The sequence below is a fragment of the Parasteatoda tepidariorum genome, chromosome X1 (assembly GCF_043381705.1).
Source record: "Parasteatoda tepidariorum isolate YZ-2023 chromosome X1, CAS_Ptep_4.0, whole genome shotgun sequence".
NCBI lineage: Eukaryota > Metazoa > Arthropoda > Arachnida > Araneae > Theridiidae > Parasteatoda > Parasteatoda tepidariorum.
Genome location: NC_092214.1, coordinates 53272551 through 53288906, shown reverse-complemented (window position 1 = coordinate 53288906; position 16356 = coordinate 53272551). Strand labels below are relative to the sequence as shown.

Below are 16356 nucleotides of genomic sequence, written 5' to 3'. Positions count from 1 at the left end.
CCAATTTCCACTTTTTTTTTCCATATCGTTTTAGTTCAAAATGGCGGGAGAAACGAGCGAAACTTTTTCCCGGATTATCTGGATACCGCATAAATGGTTCTCTACTGTATGCATAAAAAAAGAGTTGCAGATTTAGCTCTTCGCAATTAAGTCTTGCTAAAGTCATTGGTACATGATTTTTTGAAATTGGTTGCATACTTCCGTTTCTACTTAGACATCCTTGAAAAAAAAAAATTTTAATATACGAAGACTAAGCGAATAATGGATATCACGTTGCTAGTTTACAAGTTTGTTGCCAACCGTGGTAAAATACGAATTGAAAACTATAAAAACAGAAAGATACAATATCAATTATAACAATTGAGAGTACGAGTTTCCCCACTCCTGTACGGACGTCACTCGATATCGTCATGTGACGTCATCGCATTCAACTCCACACGAAGATTCCTACGAATCCCAGTGTAAGGGGGCGGGTGAAGTAGGAGTGTTAAAGAGGGGTAACGTTGAAGAGGAGGGAAAAATAAAGCACTTGCAGCTACGCCTCAGGCAGTGGTAGTTCGAAAAGAGGGGATAGAATTCACCCTGAAAGAAAAACAAAACTTCCGCAATCGCGGAAAAATTAGGTAATTTTGAGTTTGGACGTCGATTGCAGTAAAATTCGGGAGTTTTTTTAATCAATTCCGGAGGGCGGGAGAATAACTCAAAATTCGGGAGACTCCCGCAAAATGCGGGAGAGTTGGCACGTCTGAAGCAGGCAGAGTTTGTAACATTCTGTGGGTACACATTTGAGGCTTTTAATTACACTAGTTTAGGTGAACGGACGGTCTGCCACTAAGGAGCAAGGCGATTGAATGCCACGTTTTGACTCTGTTAGTGTTCATTTGTTGAATGTGATGCAACTACTTCAGTTTCCTTATCTTTATGTCAGTAACTATATCAGCGTCTTTATACTTTTACAAAATTGTTTCTAATTCTCCATATGTCACTATTATTGACAGAATTGTTCATAAATGGCACATCCAAATTAGTTGAAGACATAGTTTGCTATTAAAAAAGTAATTAAAAATTGAAACAAACTCTACTTATGACTTGAATCAACAGTCAAGTCAAACACAAAATTTCTATATTTTTACCCACAACCACCCACAGGCAAATATAAAGTATACACAATAATAAAGAAAGATAGTTATTATAAAATCAAAACTTACAGTCCAAAATTGAATGAAGTATTGCAAAGAAGAAGCAGCAATAAATAGACAATACAGCAACGCATATCCCAGGAACAAAATAAAAAATTTGTAATTTGTAAATGAAACACAGTTATTAACCCTAAAAAATAAAATAAAATATGATAAATAATGTTATTGCATTGTTTAAAATTAATGTTTGAAAATTAAAAGAAATTCGTATTTTACCAAGGGCAATGATGATCCATCTTTAAGACACACCTTTAAGAATTAAAGGGAAATGTTTATCAAACTGAGTTTACATCAAAGAAAAAAAGACACAAAAAAGATGACTTTATAAAGAAAATGAGAATAATTTTTAAAAACTTATAAAATCTAGAAAGTACAGGGCATTTTAAAGATGCGGTAAATACATGCTATAATAGTTTTCGATTAAAACAAATTTATATAATACATGCATATAATAAGCAAGCTTTCAAATTGTAATTTTAAAAATTTATAATTTTTTTTTAAAGTTTTAGATAAACTTTTCAAGCACTTTAGGCTTATTTATACAAAGTACTAAAAAACCATAACCTAATATTTTCATAAGTTGAAACTATCTTTAAATAGTTTATCTAATCACACATGCTAATTAAAAGTTGGAATTAATATGTATTTGACCTTAATAGTAATAAAGGTTCCACCATAATGTTCTGTTAGTGCTCTTTTGAAAATATGCAAGTTATTAAAATAATTTACATATTTTTCAGAAGCAATATGTTTTTTACATTAATTTATAAAGAGAAAAAGGAAATGAAAGATAGATATTCTCTGCAACACTTGATAAAATGGCTTAGGAGAAAAATGCTGAATACTTAATGCCTTTAATTTTTTTTATAACTACAAAAAGTGACTGGGTGATTTTGCCACCACAAAATATATGGGAGATATAATTCTTTTATCTATCGCTCTTTATGGTGCAACCAATTTAATTGGTTCACACCTATAATTATTGATAATCATTATTGACAGATGTGGCATTACCAAGAAGCCAAGAATTAACACATTCTCTCCATAATTCTGGTTTGAGAATGTAAATAGTATCCTTCTCTTTTGTCTATATGCTTCAGTGGTAATATATTTCTGAAATTGATATCTTGACAAAAAGAAGAAAAAATCTATATTTACTCAGTGGTAAACCTCAATTTTTTTAATTTGCATGAAAAATAAATTGGATGGATTATGCGTGATGACTAACTTAATAGTAGGACGATTCTTTCATTAAACATTCATATTTTGAATTAACTGACAAAAAATTTCCTTGCACCCAAACCTGGATAAGCACCAAGTCCTTTTTTTCAAGGTTTAATCTTTTAATGGGTATGATAAAAACCTGGTTTGACCCTGGTCAGGCAATCAGGGCAGTACCTGAGCTGGTATCGCTCTCTCCTAACATCCACAACCAACTAGAGGACTTCAAGGGATTTGAGGAAATCAGCCACAGGAAGTTTAACTTGCACCTTGATATGTATATACACATCAAACTTGTTTCGTCGGCTGCCAGGATTGCACTCACAAGCCCTAGCAGTAAGAGTGACACTTAAACTGACTGCGCAATCAGAGCACCCTTAACTCTTCGGTAATGGATTTCAAACATAAAATTTATTTTAAACCATAATGATTGTTTTCTTCTGAAGGAGCTGTGTACATTCAACAAGGTGCTTACCAGGTCCCAGAAAATATAAATAAATCCTTGACCTCAAAACAGTTTCTAATTTTCCTACTGTTTGTCACTTACGGTTTTATCATATTTACTTAGGGTCTGCAAAAACACACACAGAACATTAAGTTTCATTCAATTTAGTATTTACACTGTTATTGTTTTTCAAAATAGTCTGCTCATTAAGCACTTTCTGCTTCTTCAAAATGTTTGAGGAAGTTCTGCAGAAAACACCACCTATTAGCTCTTGGATTGCGATTATGTGCCCGATATAGTAAAAAAATTAATTAAAAAGGTCTATTTCGCCAGTTTCCTCGGAAATCTACATGATTTTTAGATTGTTCTTCAAATATTCTTATGCAGTTAGTCAAATATGGATATTTTTAATAAGGTGTTATTAGGGCACACGAATTTTGAATTCACGTGATTTGTGGAGATTCTATTGCAAATTCGTCTTTTTTTTTTACTACTATCAATCAGTTTCTCCAAGCTTTCTACAATTTTGATAATTACTTCTAATAATTTTCTGAGAGCTTTCTTATTCTGATGTTATTATGAGACACGAATTTTGAATTTGATTTAAAACTTTTCGATGCAATATGTTCCCCACACATCATAGGCCATTTCCACATGGTTTATTAAATTTTGACAGTATTACAATATGAAAATTTTGCATTTAAGTTATCTTTTTTGACAGGATTGGACTACTCCATCCCAAATGTATGTAGTTTGCTGGTTATATTAGTTTTTTAAAGCCATTTCCAAGTTTTTTCTTTTTTAAAAAAATTAAACAAAATCCGGCATTTTAATTTGATAAGAAAATTTCAAATTTGAGTGATTGAGAAAATTTCAAAGACTTTCTGATGAGCTCGGTTCACAACAATTCTATAGTACATTCCTGCTATTTTCAGTAGTTATCAATTTTTCACTCATTTCTACACAGGTTTTCAAATGTTAATGCTTTTAATACAATGTTATTATGACACATGAATTTTCAATACGAGGTATTAATCACTCAGTTTGATGTGGATTTCATCATAAATCTACAGCGTTTTGCGATCACGTCTTTTGATAGCTTATTTATTGTTTTTCGGCAGTCTATGTAAATTTTCAAACATAAATATTATTAATGTGATGTCACCATGACACGCTTACGAAGAAAAAATTTTGTGACTTAGTTTAAAAAATTGAGACTTTCATGACCCTTTTTCAAATTTGTGACTTTTTCATGACCGGTAGACTCCTTGTTCCATACTTCATAAGGTGGTCAATATCAAATAGGTGTTTTTGGTAAGTCAGAGTCCTAAAAATCGACACGAGCCATGGAAAACATTCCAACACAATAATTATATTCATTGCTATTATTCCCACCAAGAACAGCGTCTTAATGAACAGAAACAAAATCTTTTTGTTTCTAAAGCTCTAAAATACATAATCATGAGCACATTTTAAAATTACATATTGTTTTAAAATAGTAAGAAAAAGTAACTTACACTCCACAAACTGAACAATGATGAGCACGATCAGGTTTTATATTATGACACTTTTCACAATATCTGATAGCTAAAACATAAAAAACACTATTACCTATCTGGATGATGTCATTTTTTTAAATTTTGAAACACTGTGCAAAAGTATCAGTATTAATGATATACTAAAAATAAATAACAATTATTATAATAAAAAAAATTATAAATAACCAGTTTTATGAGCAAATTTCCTTAAAGTAAAAAACAATATTTTGTAATATTGGAGCAATATCTTTTACGAAGTCTTAATACATGTTTTCTTTTACATAATTATCTTCCACTTAAAATTAAAATATTGTTTAACAAACTTGTGCTTCTAAAATTTTTTTTACAAGTATATTAATAAAAAAGAAACATTTTCTTTATATTACTAGCAATTAAATAAACATATCTTTTTCTTCTTATAGCCTTGTTTCTAAAAGAGGGAGCATGCATGACTTTAAAATATAGTAGATCAAGTCAATAAAGATAAAAAAAAAAAGAAGTGATATCTTCTGAAGCACATAAACATCGACAATTTAAGAAATGTTTTATCTACAGCTTAACTGTTTTATTTGCAGCTACTGAGCAAAATGGTAATAATTCTAAAAAATCTAGCAGTGAACCAAAATAAATAATAAGCTATACAGATTTAGGCAAAAAATAATCTTTAATTCTTCTTATTATACATATAGGGCAGGGTTTCTTAACCTGTGGTTCATGAGTAATATTTTGGGGGTCCGCTGACTACTCTTAATTTTTAAAACGTTTGGAAGCCTACCCATTGCTTGTAAAGCGAGCTTTGGCAGCTATAATTCCGTTTGCTATAGTGTATCTTTGCAAAGAGGGATTTTCCACACTTGTGGCAATAAAAACATAACATCCAAATCAATTGAATGTTGAACATGATACGCACGTTGCTTTGTTGAAAACCATCCCCCAATTCAATTTATTAATTAAGGAAAAGCAGCAGCAACCATCACATTAAAAATTTTAATTTTAAAAATGTTGTATACTATTAAAATAATAAAATTAAATGTTTTCTGATAATTGATGTCTTTTACAATTATTTTTTTCACAGGGGGGTGGTCCGTGACTTCTTAAAAAATTTTAAAAGGGGTCCATTATATCAAAAAGGTTAAGAAACACTGATATAGGGGAAGAGTCTACTAGAACTAAGAAAGAAGAGGGCTAGATTATAAACTATATACACAAGTATGCGATAAATTTAAGTATGCATTAAGAGCTTAATTTTTAAAAATTTAGAGCAGAAAAATACTTTGAATTTTGCCAAAATTTCAGTCAAAGAGTATCAAATAAATTAAAATAAAACTTTAAACTACTACTACTTTTTCTTCTGTTAAGGACAAGCAGCACTTCAACACAAATTCATTTTATTTCATGCACAAACTTATGCACACTTTTTATTTCATAAACACACATTAAAATTTTCAAAAAAATATATTATTTTAGCAGGTTTTAGACAAAATCCTTCAAAATCGGAGGATACTAGGCTTTATAAATGTAGATTCAAATTCCTTGAACAAAAATTTACTGGATGCTTTGTGGGATTTGATTTTTCTTATGCTAACTTTGGCAGACTTGCACTAATTTTTATGGATTTGAACTGAAATATGCAAAAATGTCTTAAAAAATTTATATATACATTCCAAAAATCTAATTGAAAGAAATTTAGTTTCGATTAAAAGAAACTGACTAGAATGATAAAAAAAATATGATCTTTTTTATGTCAACCAGAAGATATCTCATTTCACAGTTTCAATAACTTATTTCGTAACCAACATAAAATATTTGAATAGGTAACTCACATCCATTCATAGTACGACAAGCAACAGGTAGATCTCTTGCAAAACTTTCTAACAGTCTACGCTGATTATCTTCACTTTGGTCCCTTTCTAATTGTTCAGCGTCCGCAGGTGATAACTTAAACTTGAAATAAAATAAGTAAAATGTTAGCAAGACAGCATCCTAAAATCTACTAAGGAGTCACAGTTAAGATAAATTGGATATTTAAAACAGATAATTTGTAAATTAAACTTTTTATTTGAATGTCAAATGATAATACAATTGTTTCTGAGTTTACAAATGTTTGCACTTTAAAAAAATATTGTCTACTTCATTAAAATAAAAAAGAATGATGCAAACTTAAAAGGATTAGGTTTTATTATTGAACTGTAATAAAATGGAATGATAACTAATCAAAGGTATACACAAATATTTTCAAAAGAGTGGGTATGGAATATATATAGTGTTTTCACTACAGTGCGAGAAAGTGAGAAACTCTCGTATTTTTTTTCTTTTCTCGCATTTGAAAATTGTTAGCACGAGAAATTTACACACTCTTAAAACCAATTTCAAAATGCGCAAACATTCCATATTTTCGGAATTTTTTTCATTCTTTTTCAACTTTTATTCCTCTTATTTTCTTTCCCTCATCACCAGTCTTGTCCTGAACTGAACAGCCCCCTAAAACAGGGATCAAGATCCTCATACATTTAAGCTTATTATTTTCTGCATTAATGTAAGATAGAGAAATACCTAAGAAAACATCTTCCACTTAGAAATGAAATATGAATAAATAAAAATGAAACAAATGCGGATAGAGAAGATACAAAATAAAACAAATAGATATAATTCAGATAAATGAAAAAAAAAAAAAGACAGTTAAGTATTAAACCTTTTAGCAGTAAGCAAGCCTGATTGGTGTAGGTGGAACTGACCCTAACAATTAAATTTGTTACATTTTAAAAATAAAAGTTTTGAAATTAAATTGCACATAAATTATGCATTTAAAATAAAAAATGCAAATATATGTAGCATTTTTAGAATATTTTTACAATTTCTATTTAATAAGCTAAATTTACAATTTATTAAAATTTCATAACTCAAAGTTATTAATTTCTTTCTCTCATGTAATTTTATTCTACGTATTAAATGAACTGAGATAAAAACTTGTCTAAAAGGATCATTATTAAAACTGCATTTCGGAAAAACTATTTATTTATGAGAAAGAATACCCAGCTCTATCAAGAAAATGAAAAATAAATAATAATGAAATCCATAAAATAGCCTGGAATTTTTTCCAACTTTCGTTCGCTGAGTTTACAAATGGTTGAGGCAAAAAAGGGTTTGGTTATTGTCAGTCATATCAGTTGATACTTTATTAAATGCAGTTTAGGGTCAAATGATTGTCCCTTAGTTTGTCACTGTGTTTTTATTTCACTTTTAATATATATATATATATATATTAGATTTTATCCGATTTATTAATTAATTTCAAAACTTGTTCCCCCCTCCCTTTTATTTTATTTTTGTACTTCATCTATCTTTATGCCTTTTGCTTTTAAACTGAATCAATAGTTAAGAACTGTGAATAGTAAAGAACTTTATTTCAGTGATTTGGATGAATTATGCACTGAATTATTTAAAGATAATAATTTTTTCCCCCCCTTTTACTTGTACTTCAGTGATTTGATAAAGAAAAGTGTTCCATTTTAACTGAATTGTTTAAATTTTGCTTAAAAAATTTTTACTTTTGCCATTGGGATGTATTTTGCATTTCAACTGAAGTAATAGTTTAAAAACTGTTTCCTTTGTTTATTTATTTTTTTGTGATTTGGATAAATTTTGTATTTCAATTAAATTTATTATAATAGAAATGCACTTTTTTCACCCATCCTCAAATTTCTGTGATTAGGATATGTTTTCAAATTTAACTGAATTAATTGTTTAGAAATACTTTTTTCCCCTTCCCCCTTTTTTTTTATCAATGCGGATGTATTTTGCATTTTAACTGAATTATTACATTACAATTAGGTTTTCTTATTTATCTCATTTTTGTGACTTGGATACATTTTGCATTTTAACTAAATTATTTAATCATTTAGAGCTACTTTTCTTTTACCAGTAATTTTAATGTATTTTGCCTATTAACTAAATTACTAGTGAAGACCTGCTTTTTTTCTTTTCTTGTTCCGATTTTGCAGTTCAGCAATTTGGAGATATTTTGCATGTTAACTGGATTATTAGTTTAGAACTAGTTCTTTCCCCCCACTTTCGTTTATATATTACAGTAAACTAGATATATTTTCAAACTAAAGATCTGAATATAATAAGGTTTAATAGAATAAGTGAAAATTACAATTCAGAAACAAGAATAGTAATAAAAAAATATGTACTGATTACACATTTCCAAAAAGGAATAATTTGAAGAGCAGAGTGGGTAAATATAGGTGCAATTAATATGGCATGCTTTCATTTTATTTAAATGTAGCTAATATTTATTAGTTTGGAGAATGCTTAAATATTTTTTATTTTAAATTAAATAAATAAAATAAGTAGCAACAACCCGATGAAAAAGTAGACATAGAATATTCTCTTGAGATGAGGCAAAAATTTTTGCAATTTTATAATAATTAAAGAAATAAATCTTTTTAAAACTAAACATACCAACACTTTACAATACAATACAATGCACAATTACCAGCTTTTTGACAGATTATGGTATGTTTAGTGTCAAAGCCTATTCATGTTCTCTTATATTTTCTAGAAACCTCACTCTGCTCTTGGAAAAGGGTGAGAAATCCCCCCTCCCATTATTTTCAAAATAATTTATTTTTATTTTTTTGCTCTTAAAAAGCTTTTTGATGATACAGTAGGATCATTTAGCAATGCTGTACCTTCAAGGGGGAAAAAAGACATTAGGGTTATATTTTCAATGAGTTAACTTTTGCTTCCTAAAAGAAAATATTTATTTTCATTATTTAATGATTTGCTGAAAAAAGGGACTAAAATAGGGAGTAAAAAACATTTTGTATTTAAATTACACTTTTCAAAAATAAAATAAAGATGAAATGTCCTTAATGTCCCATATATCCAATACACATTTCTGAACTTTTTAATTCATTTACTATGTTATAAAAGCGTTAGATATAAATGAGTTTACATTTTGAAATAGTATGTTTGAATAGTACTTTAATGTACATAATCAATATTCCTAGATAAATTTGTATGTTTAGTTCGACATGAAATTTTGCATGCGTCCTCAACTTTTGAACAATCACTGTTCCAAGTACAAAACATACCAATGAAAATATAGATATATGATCCTAGTTAAGTAAAATATAACCAACAGATTACAAAAAAGATTCCTCTCAGTAGAATAGTATGGTTTAAATGCAATAACCATTGCTTTTAGGGTCTCTAAGCTTTATTTCATTGTAAAAATCAGTGTATAACTTTATTGAGTTTAATTACTGTCCACCCATCTTCAAAGAAATTGAAAGTAAGTGAAAATTTTTTGGTTTGTACAAACTGTAACAACTGACTTTAATAAAATTGTCCTCTATTAAGTGAAACCTATAGTTTTGTAATTACTGTCCCTATCTAAAATTAATCTAAAGAGGAGAGTTATTACCTATGAAAGATTTATCAAATTTCGATATTTTTAGTACTATGTTTTCACAACACACTAATTTCAAATCCAAATTATAACTTCTTGATGTTCTCAATTAATGACGATTCAATTGTAAATCATCATTGTTTTACGATAATTTTTTGACATTTATTAAGTCTTTTTCGGCCATCTCCACGTAATTTTTAAAACTTTGGTATTTTTAACACAATGATATTGCGACACCCAAAATTCGAATTTGAGCAATCCCTTTATGACATGCATGATTCACGTCTATTGAATCGTTAATCCACAAAATGTTTTATTGCTTCTTTGGCAGTTATTTTTAGGGCATTCTCAAAGGTTCATTTAAATTCTGATATTTTAATACAATCTCATTTTGACACCTAAGTTTTGATCTTCTATTTTACATAGTTTTTTAAGAAACGATATTTTTAATATGTTACTATGACAAATGAATTTCAAATTTGATAAATCACATTTTGACAGGCTCATTACATGACTATGCAGTAAATCAAAATCATTTTCTCGACAGTTGTCTTATTTCCTGCTCAGCAGTTTTCACATTTAAAATCTCTAGATTTCAAAATCTCTTTATTTTAAATACCTTATATAAAATTCAATATTATTACTACTGGTGCATGCAGAGTCACACATGAGCACTTAAACTTGTATACGAGTATAAATATTTAATATTTACAGTTCAGTGATAGTTTTACGGCAAAAAGTCACACAGCAATAATTATGTTAAATTCTCTGCATCACATAATGTATTGCAATATCGCTTTAAAAAATGATTGTATGAACTCTGATTTTGCTAGAAGTATTTTTTGGGACTAAAAAACTTTGCTACAGATTTTGAAAACTGAAATCATGACCTGGATGACTGAAATCATGCCAAAAATTCAAATAATCTACTTAAAAGTGCATAGATAGTTATGAATATGTTTTGAATTATGTATCAAAGATAGTTTTGATTTAGAAATTAAAATATGAATTTTTTAAAGCAGAATTAAATAGGTAAAAATTTTTTTCTTCTTCTTTTTCAAAACTTTATTTTTCTATTCTTTTCAGCTGAAAGTAAACCTTAAAATCTTTACTCTCAGAAACGAACAATCATGGGATTTAAAAATGTCCGAGTAATGATGCAATATGATTTCAATAAGAATAAATTTGTAGAATGCGTGAACTGGTTGTACGCTTTTCTAAGTCAGCTTTTTTTTAAAAAATTTTCTTTGGTTGCTAATTTAAAGATTCTTTTAATACTTAAAGTTTATTTTTTATAACATTTAGCTGTCTAATAACTTGATCGATTTAAAATTGGGATATCACCAATAAGTAAGTTGTAATGCTTTTACAATTTATAGTACAATTACAATAAATTCCATTTGACAAACAATTTATTTAAAAAAAATAATTCCGTTTGACAAGCTGCCTTGAACTTTTTTCTTTAACTCTTCTCCTGGTAACTTTCAAAACAAGGTTTATTTTTTTGGGGCAGTCAGAGGGCTAATGACAGATATGGCCTTTGCACAGAAATAGCATTAAAAAAAATATTGAATAATTATTTTAATGACCTTTTATTTATAATAGTTATTAGTAATATAAGTTATTTTATGTATAGTTGGTTATTTTATGCATAATTAGTTATCTGTAACAGATGTGTTAAGTCTGTGAGCATTCGTTAAGTAAAATTTTGAGCAGCATTCTGATGGTGCAGTCTTTTCGAAGAAATATTTTTCGTTTTAGTCAAATTTTTAATGTATGGTAAATATTTGTGGGCAGTGTAGCTCTGTAAAACTAAAATAATATTTAAGTTTTTAAAATAAATTTCGAACACACATAGCGAAATCACAAGGTTTCTTTAATAAAAAACATAACTTTCTTTTATGCTCTTTTAACACTGTAACCATAAAAATTGAGCAAAAAATGCTTTGTGTAGAATAAATTAGTTAATAAATATTCATTATTAAAAAAAAATTAAGAAACTTACCTGTCTTGGCACAAGACCTATATCTGTAAATATAGTCTGCCAGTATGCCCAAATAAACATAGCAAAAACTGCATGGTAAACAATTAAGTAGAAAACTGAAAGAAAAGGGAAATTTTTTTCTGTAACATGTATAATTTAATTATAATCAGGGTTTGTGTTTTTTTTGATTTAAAAAAAAATTTAAAAAAAATCAGATTTTTTTTATTTAAATCAGATTTTTTTGATTCAAATCAGATTTTTTTTATTTTTACTCAAATACACTGTAAGAACCTTAATTTATGACTAAAAAAACTTTATGAATGTTTAATCAAAATTAAATTAATATTAAAACTATATTATAAGAATATTTTAGAAGCTCTAACTACCTAAAACAATTTTTCATTACAATACACAGCTTTGAATGCATAGTAACCATTTTGAAACAAATGCATGATTGAAATTTAAATACAAGATGAAATAGAGAATTTAAAGAATACTTAAACTATTGAAACAAAGTTTCAATTACCAAACCATAATTTTTTTAAATTGTGATTTCTTTTTTTTTTCCTCTTGATTTTTAAAATGACAAAATAAATGTAACAGATTGTGTTTATAAATGTAGTCATTCATCAAAAAATAAATAAATATTTAAATCCTACATCAAAATAGATAAGTTGAGCTAAAAATAAATTTAAAAAAATCTATGTACTCATTGAGAATTTTTTTTCTTAAAATTTCTTTATAGAAAATCTGATAATGTCTAAGATACTATAAACATATTATGAGAAAAAAATACTTAAATGTTTGCTTTAATCTGTACTTTCAATCTCAAGAATCAAAAGATTTTTAAAAATGTAATTTCAAATGTGTTGGGATTTAACACATACCAAGAAAATAATTTCGTTAGCTAAAATTAATTAATGCAGCAATTATTTAAAATAAATTTTAAAGCTAAGAAAATAAATAATAAAAGTATCAATAAATTAAAACACTGTTTTTTAACTTTTTAAATAAATATATATATATATTAAAAAAAATCAGTTGATTTAAATCAATGATTTTTAAAAAAAAATAATTTGATTTAAATCGGGATTTAAATCAAGCTGATTTAAATCAACAAACCCTCATTATAATGAGCCCACTTAAGCAAAATCACCTTAATATAGTTAACACCTTAATTAAGCAAAACAATGGCAAAATATGTATGTATACTATCACTTTTCATTGCAATATTATTTATTAGAATACAAATTATAGAATAAAAATTAAGCATTTTAGAATAATAGTAAAATTTAAAATAACTTAAGAGTTCATTAATACTAGTGATGTATTGAATAGTGATGGGCCCGAATAGCCGAATACTTACTTTTTAAAAATTTCTCTTTTGATTGTAATTTTGTAATTAAAGTAATTTTCAAATTTTAAATTAAAAATGAAATAAATATTAACAAAATTGCTTTTTTAATCTTTGTATATTTAAAAAAATTTTAACAACTTGATTTTTTTTTGTAATAATTTAAATATCTTGACACCAATAACAAGGCAATATGGCTTTTATAAATCTAAATAATTAATAACAGCATATTTTAGTTATAGTTATACTTGTAATTTATATGCTTGTAATTTGTAATTTATATAAATTATTAGAGGTAAATTCCTATTTTGATAAACCTCTAATAGGTAGGAGGGAGTGTCCACTTAATTGGTGGAAAGCAAATGCAGAAAACTTTCCAAGACTTGCAAATTTAGCAAGAAAATATCTTTCAGCTCCTGCAAGTACAGTATACAGTGAGCGTTTATTTTCTGAAGCTGGTAATATATACGAAACCAAACGAAACAGACTTCTTCCTATAAATGCTGAAAAAATATTGTTCTTGCATCATAATTTCAGACTTTACAATGATAAAGGATTTTTTTACACCTGTAAACCATATATCTCATGTAGCTTGTTTCTCTAAGTATCAAGACATCCATTAAATGGATAATTAATGTTTTACATTTATAATAAATAGGTATATAATCATATATTTCTAGTGCATATTATTGATAAATAGATATTATTAAGGGAATCACAAATAAATTTTAATTGCCGATTCAGATAGTATTCACACTTCTATTTAACAAACTATATATATTTGTATTTTAATGTAAAAGATTCCAATGCTTGTTTAAATACATATGATGATAAATTTGCAACAAGAAAACGTTTTTATTTATGTAACATTATTAAACACACTTTTGTATTATACAACTTAAATTGAGTAAATGTTAGATTTTCTAATAATTAAAGCAGTGAAATGTAACTCTGCAATATTCATGATTAAATATATTTAAAAGCACATTTAAAAAAATATTTTTCTTTATTATTATGAATTTATTCAGCCAAATATCTAATAATATTCATATTCAGCCGAATAAATTCAGTATTCGGCAAAAAGGCCGATTACCGAATAGTGGCCGAATATTCGTTACATCCCTAATTAATACCCCCGATAAAAATATGAATATTTCTGGGGCTGTGCATCACACGAATTTTAACTATACATATAACTAGACAACATCAGAAAAATCTTACTAAAATGAAGTAATCAAATTAAAATAATTATAAGTAACTAAATAAATCAGAAGTGGATCTTTCATTAAAACAAATGGTTAAGAAAACCACCTTTTCTTGAAAAAATAAAAAAAAGGCAGTGTTTTTAAGGTATTGAGGCTTACTTTTACAAAAAGGGCATAGAAGGCCCATTTATAGGAATCAAAAGACAAACAAGGTTAACCGGCCTTCCGAAAATGCTTAGGGAGAACACTGAAATACACAAATTGACTTATGGTTTTTTAACAAGAAAAAGCTTTGCAAAGTCTCACATTTGTTAACAAAAAATTGTTATTCATTTAAAAAAAAAAAAAAAAAAATTCTGTCTGACTTTTCCAGGTATTTTGAATAAAAGAAATAGGATACATGCTTTATAAGTAAATAACTTCAATCTGTTTATTACTGTATCTTTTTTCTTAATGTCTGTTTAGGGTCGTTAAAAAATAGTTTTTTTTAAATTTTTTTATATTGCTATATTTTTATAAAACTGTATAAAAAATACAAGACAGCAACAAGTGTTGCAATGTTTCAGGAGGTTGTTATAGTTTGAGCCTGAACAAGGTGGCGAAACTTTACTGGATGATAGAGAGCATCTTAACGATCAAAGAGGAAAGATGCTTAAAAAACTCTTCACTGGAATATGATTGATGTACATTGAAATTGCTCCTAAAAAGATGTAACTAAGAATAAGGAATTGCTAGAAATGATGCTTCAAGAAATTACTAAATAAATCTCCTGCGAGCAAAGCAGGCTTCACACCAGCGAGAATGACATACATTTGTGAAAACAGCAAGCAATTTCTCTAAGCATATCTTAGAACAAATTTTTGTACAGTGCGCCAAAAAAAAGACCACCAACTTTTAATCTAATGATTGGATTTTCCTGTTCAGGACTCAATTTTCGTGGCTCGATGGGATTGGCCTTAAATATGCTAATTAATAAGTGCAGGTGATATTTGAAGTTATGAAATCAGACACAAAATCATATTTTCTCTGAATAAGCATTTTTTTTCTTGACAGATTTGGATTTCTCACCCCCAAAATTTAAAGGGTAGCCACAATCTGGGAAATATGGTAACAATAATTTGGTCAGGAGAGCGCTTCAAAGTTTGGACCCCTTAATGCTAATTTTACTTTTTGTGTATAGCTATATCTCGAGAACTTTTTAAGCGAATTGAAAAATTTTTGTACACTGTTATAAAACTTGTTTATCCAAAGAGAGGGTTCGCCAAGTGAGCCCACTTTGAAACCCACTTTGAGCCCACTTTGACTTATTGGGTGGGCCAACCATGAAAAAACCCACCTGGAACGATAAATGGGTTTTTAAAAAAATAAAATAAATAAATAAACATTTAATTAAAACTTAGCGATGCACATTTACTTTTATATAATTTATTGTGCAGCATAAATTTCTCAAATAGAGTTACATGATTTATATAATTAAGTTTTTAATATTTGTAAAGTAAAAGAAACTCGAATCTTATAATTTTATAGTACTATTCAAAACTTTAAGTGGGTGTTTTCAAAAGTAATATTTTAATGATATTAAATCAATTAGAAATTCAAATAATATAGTCCGAAAAGATCAATTTTTCAAATATAGTTGCATGCTTTATATATTAATAAACAGGTTATTATTATTAATTCATATGTTTAAAAAAATTGAAAAGAAACAATTTTTTTTACTAAGTGATACAATAACAGATTTAAACAGTTTTAATTTCTGGCCTTAAAAAAATAAAGTAGAACTTTTTAAAATTATTTATCTAAAAATGAAATAATTTTTCAAGGGTTAATTATTTGAAAAAAATGGGACAAGTAACTGATACTCTTTATAATTAGGGTGACCTGGGGTAATTCCTGATCAAAAAATGCAAACATCTATTTTGTGAAAAAACTATTCAAGATAGAATTTTAATATTTACTGGAAGTTTGAGGCTATATGAGATGAGTCCTATGCC

General features: G+C 27.5%; 1 protein-coding gene across 4 annotated transcripts in view; it reads right to left on the bottom strand.

The window, feature by feature from the left end:
• Positions 1-16356, bottom strand: part of LOC107450094 (palmitoyltransferase ZDHHC2) — a gene marked incomplete in the record, with an annotated part of 68002 nt that overhangs the window by 47779 nt on the left and 3867 nt on the right. For all 4 annotated transcript variants that reach the window (XM_043042121.2, XM_071187480.1, XM_071187479.1 and 1 more), the window contains 5 exon segments: positions 1209-1329; positions 1416-1448; positions 4383-4452; positions 6227-6347; positions 11825-11919. In XM_043042121.2, the coding sequence (XP_042898055.1) occupies positions 1209-1329; positions 1416-1448; positions 4383-4452; positions 6227-6347; positions 11825-11919 (440 nt within the window).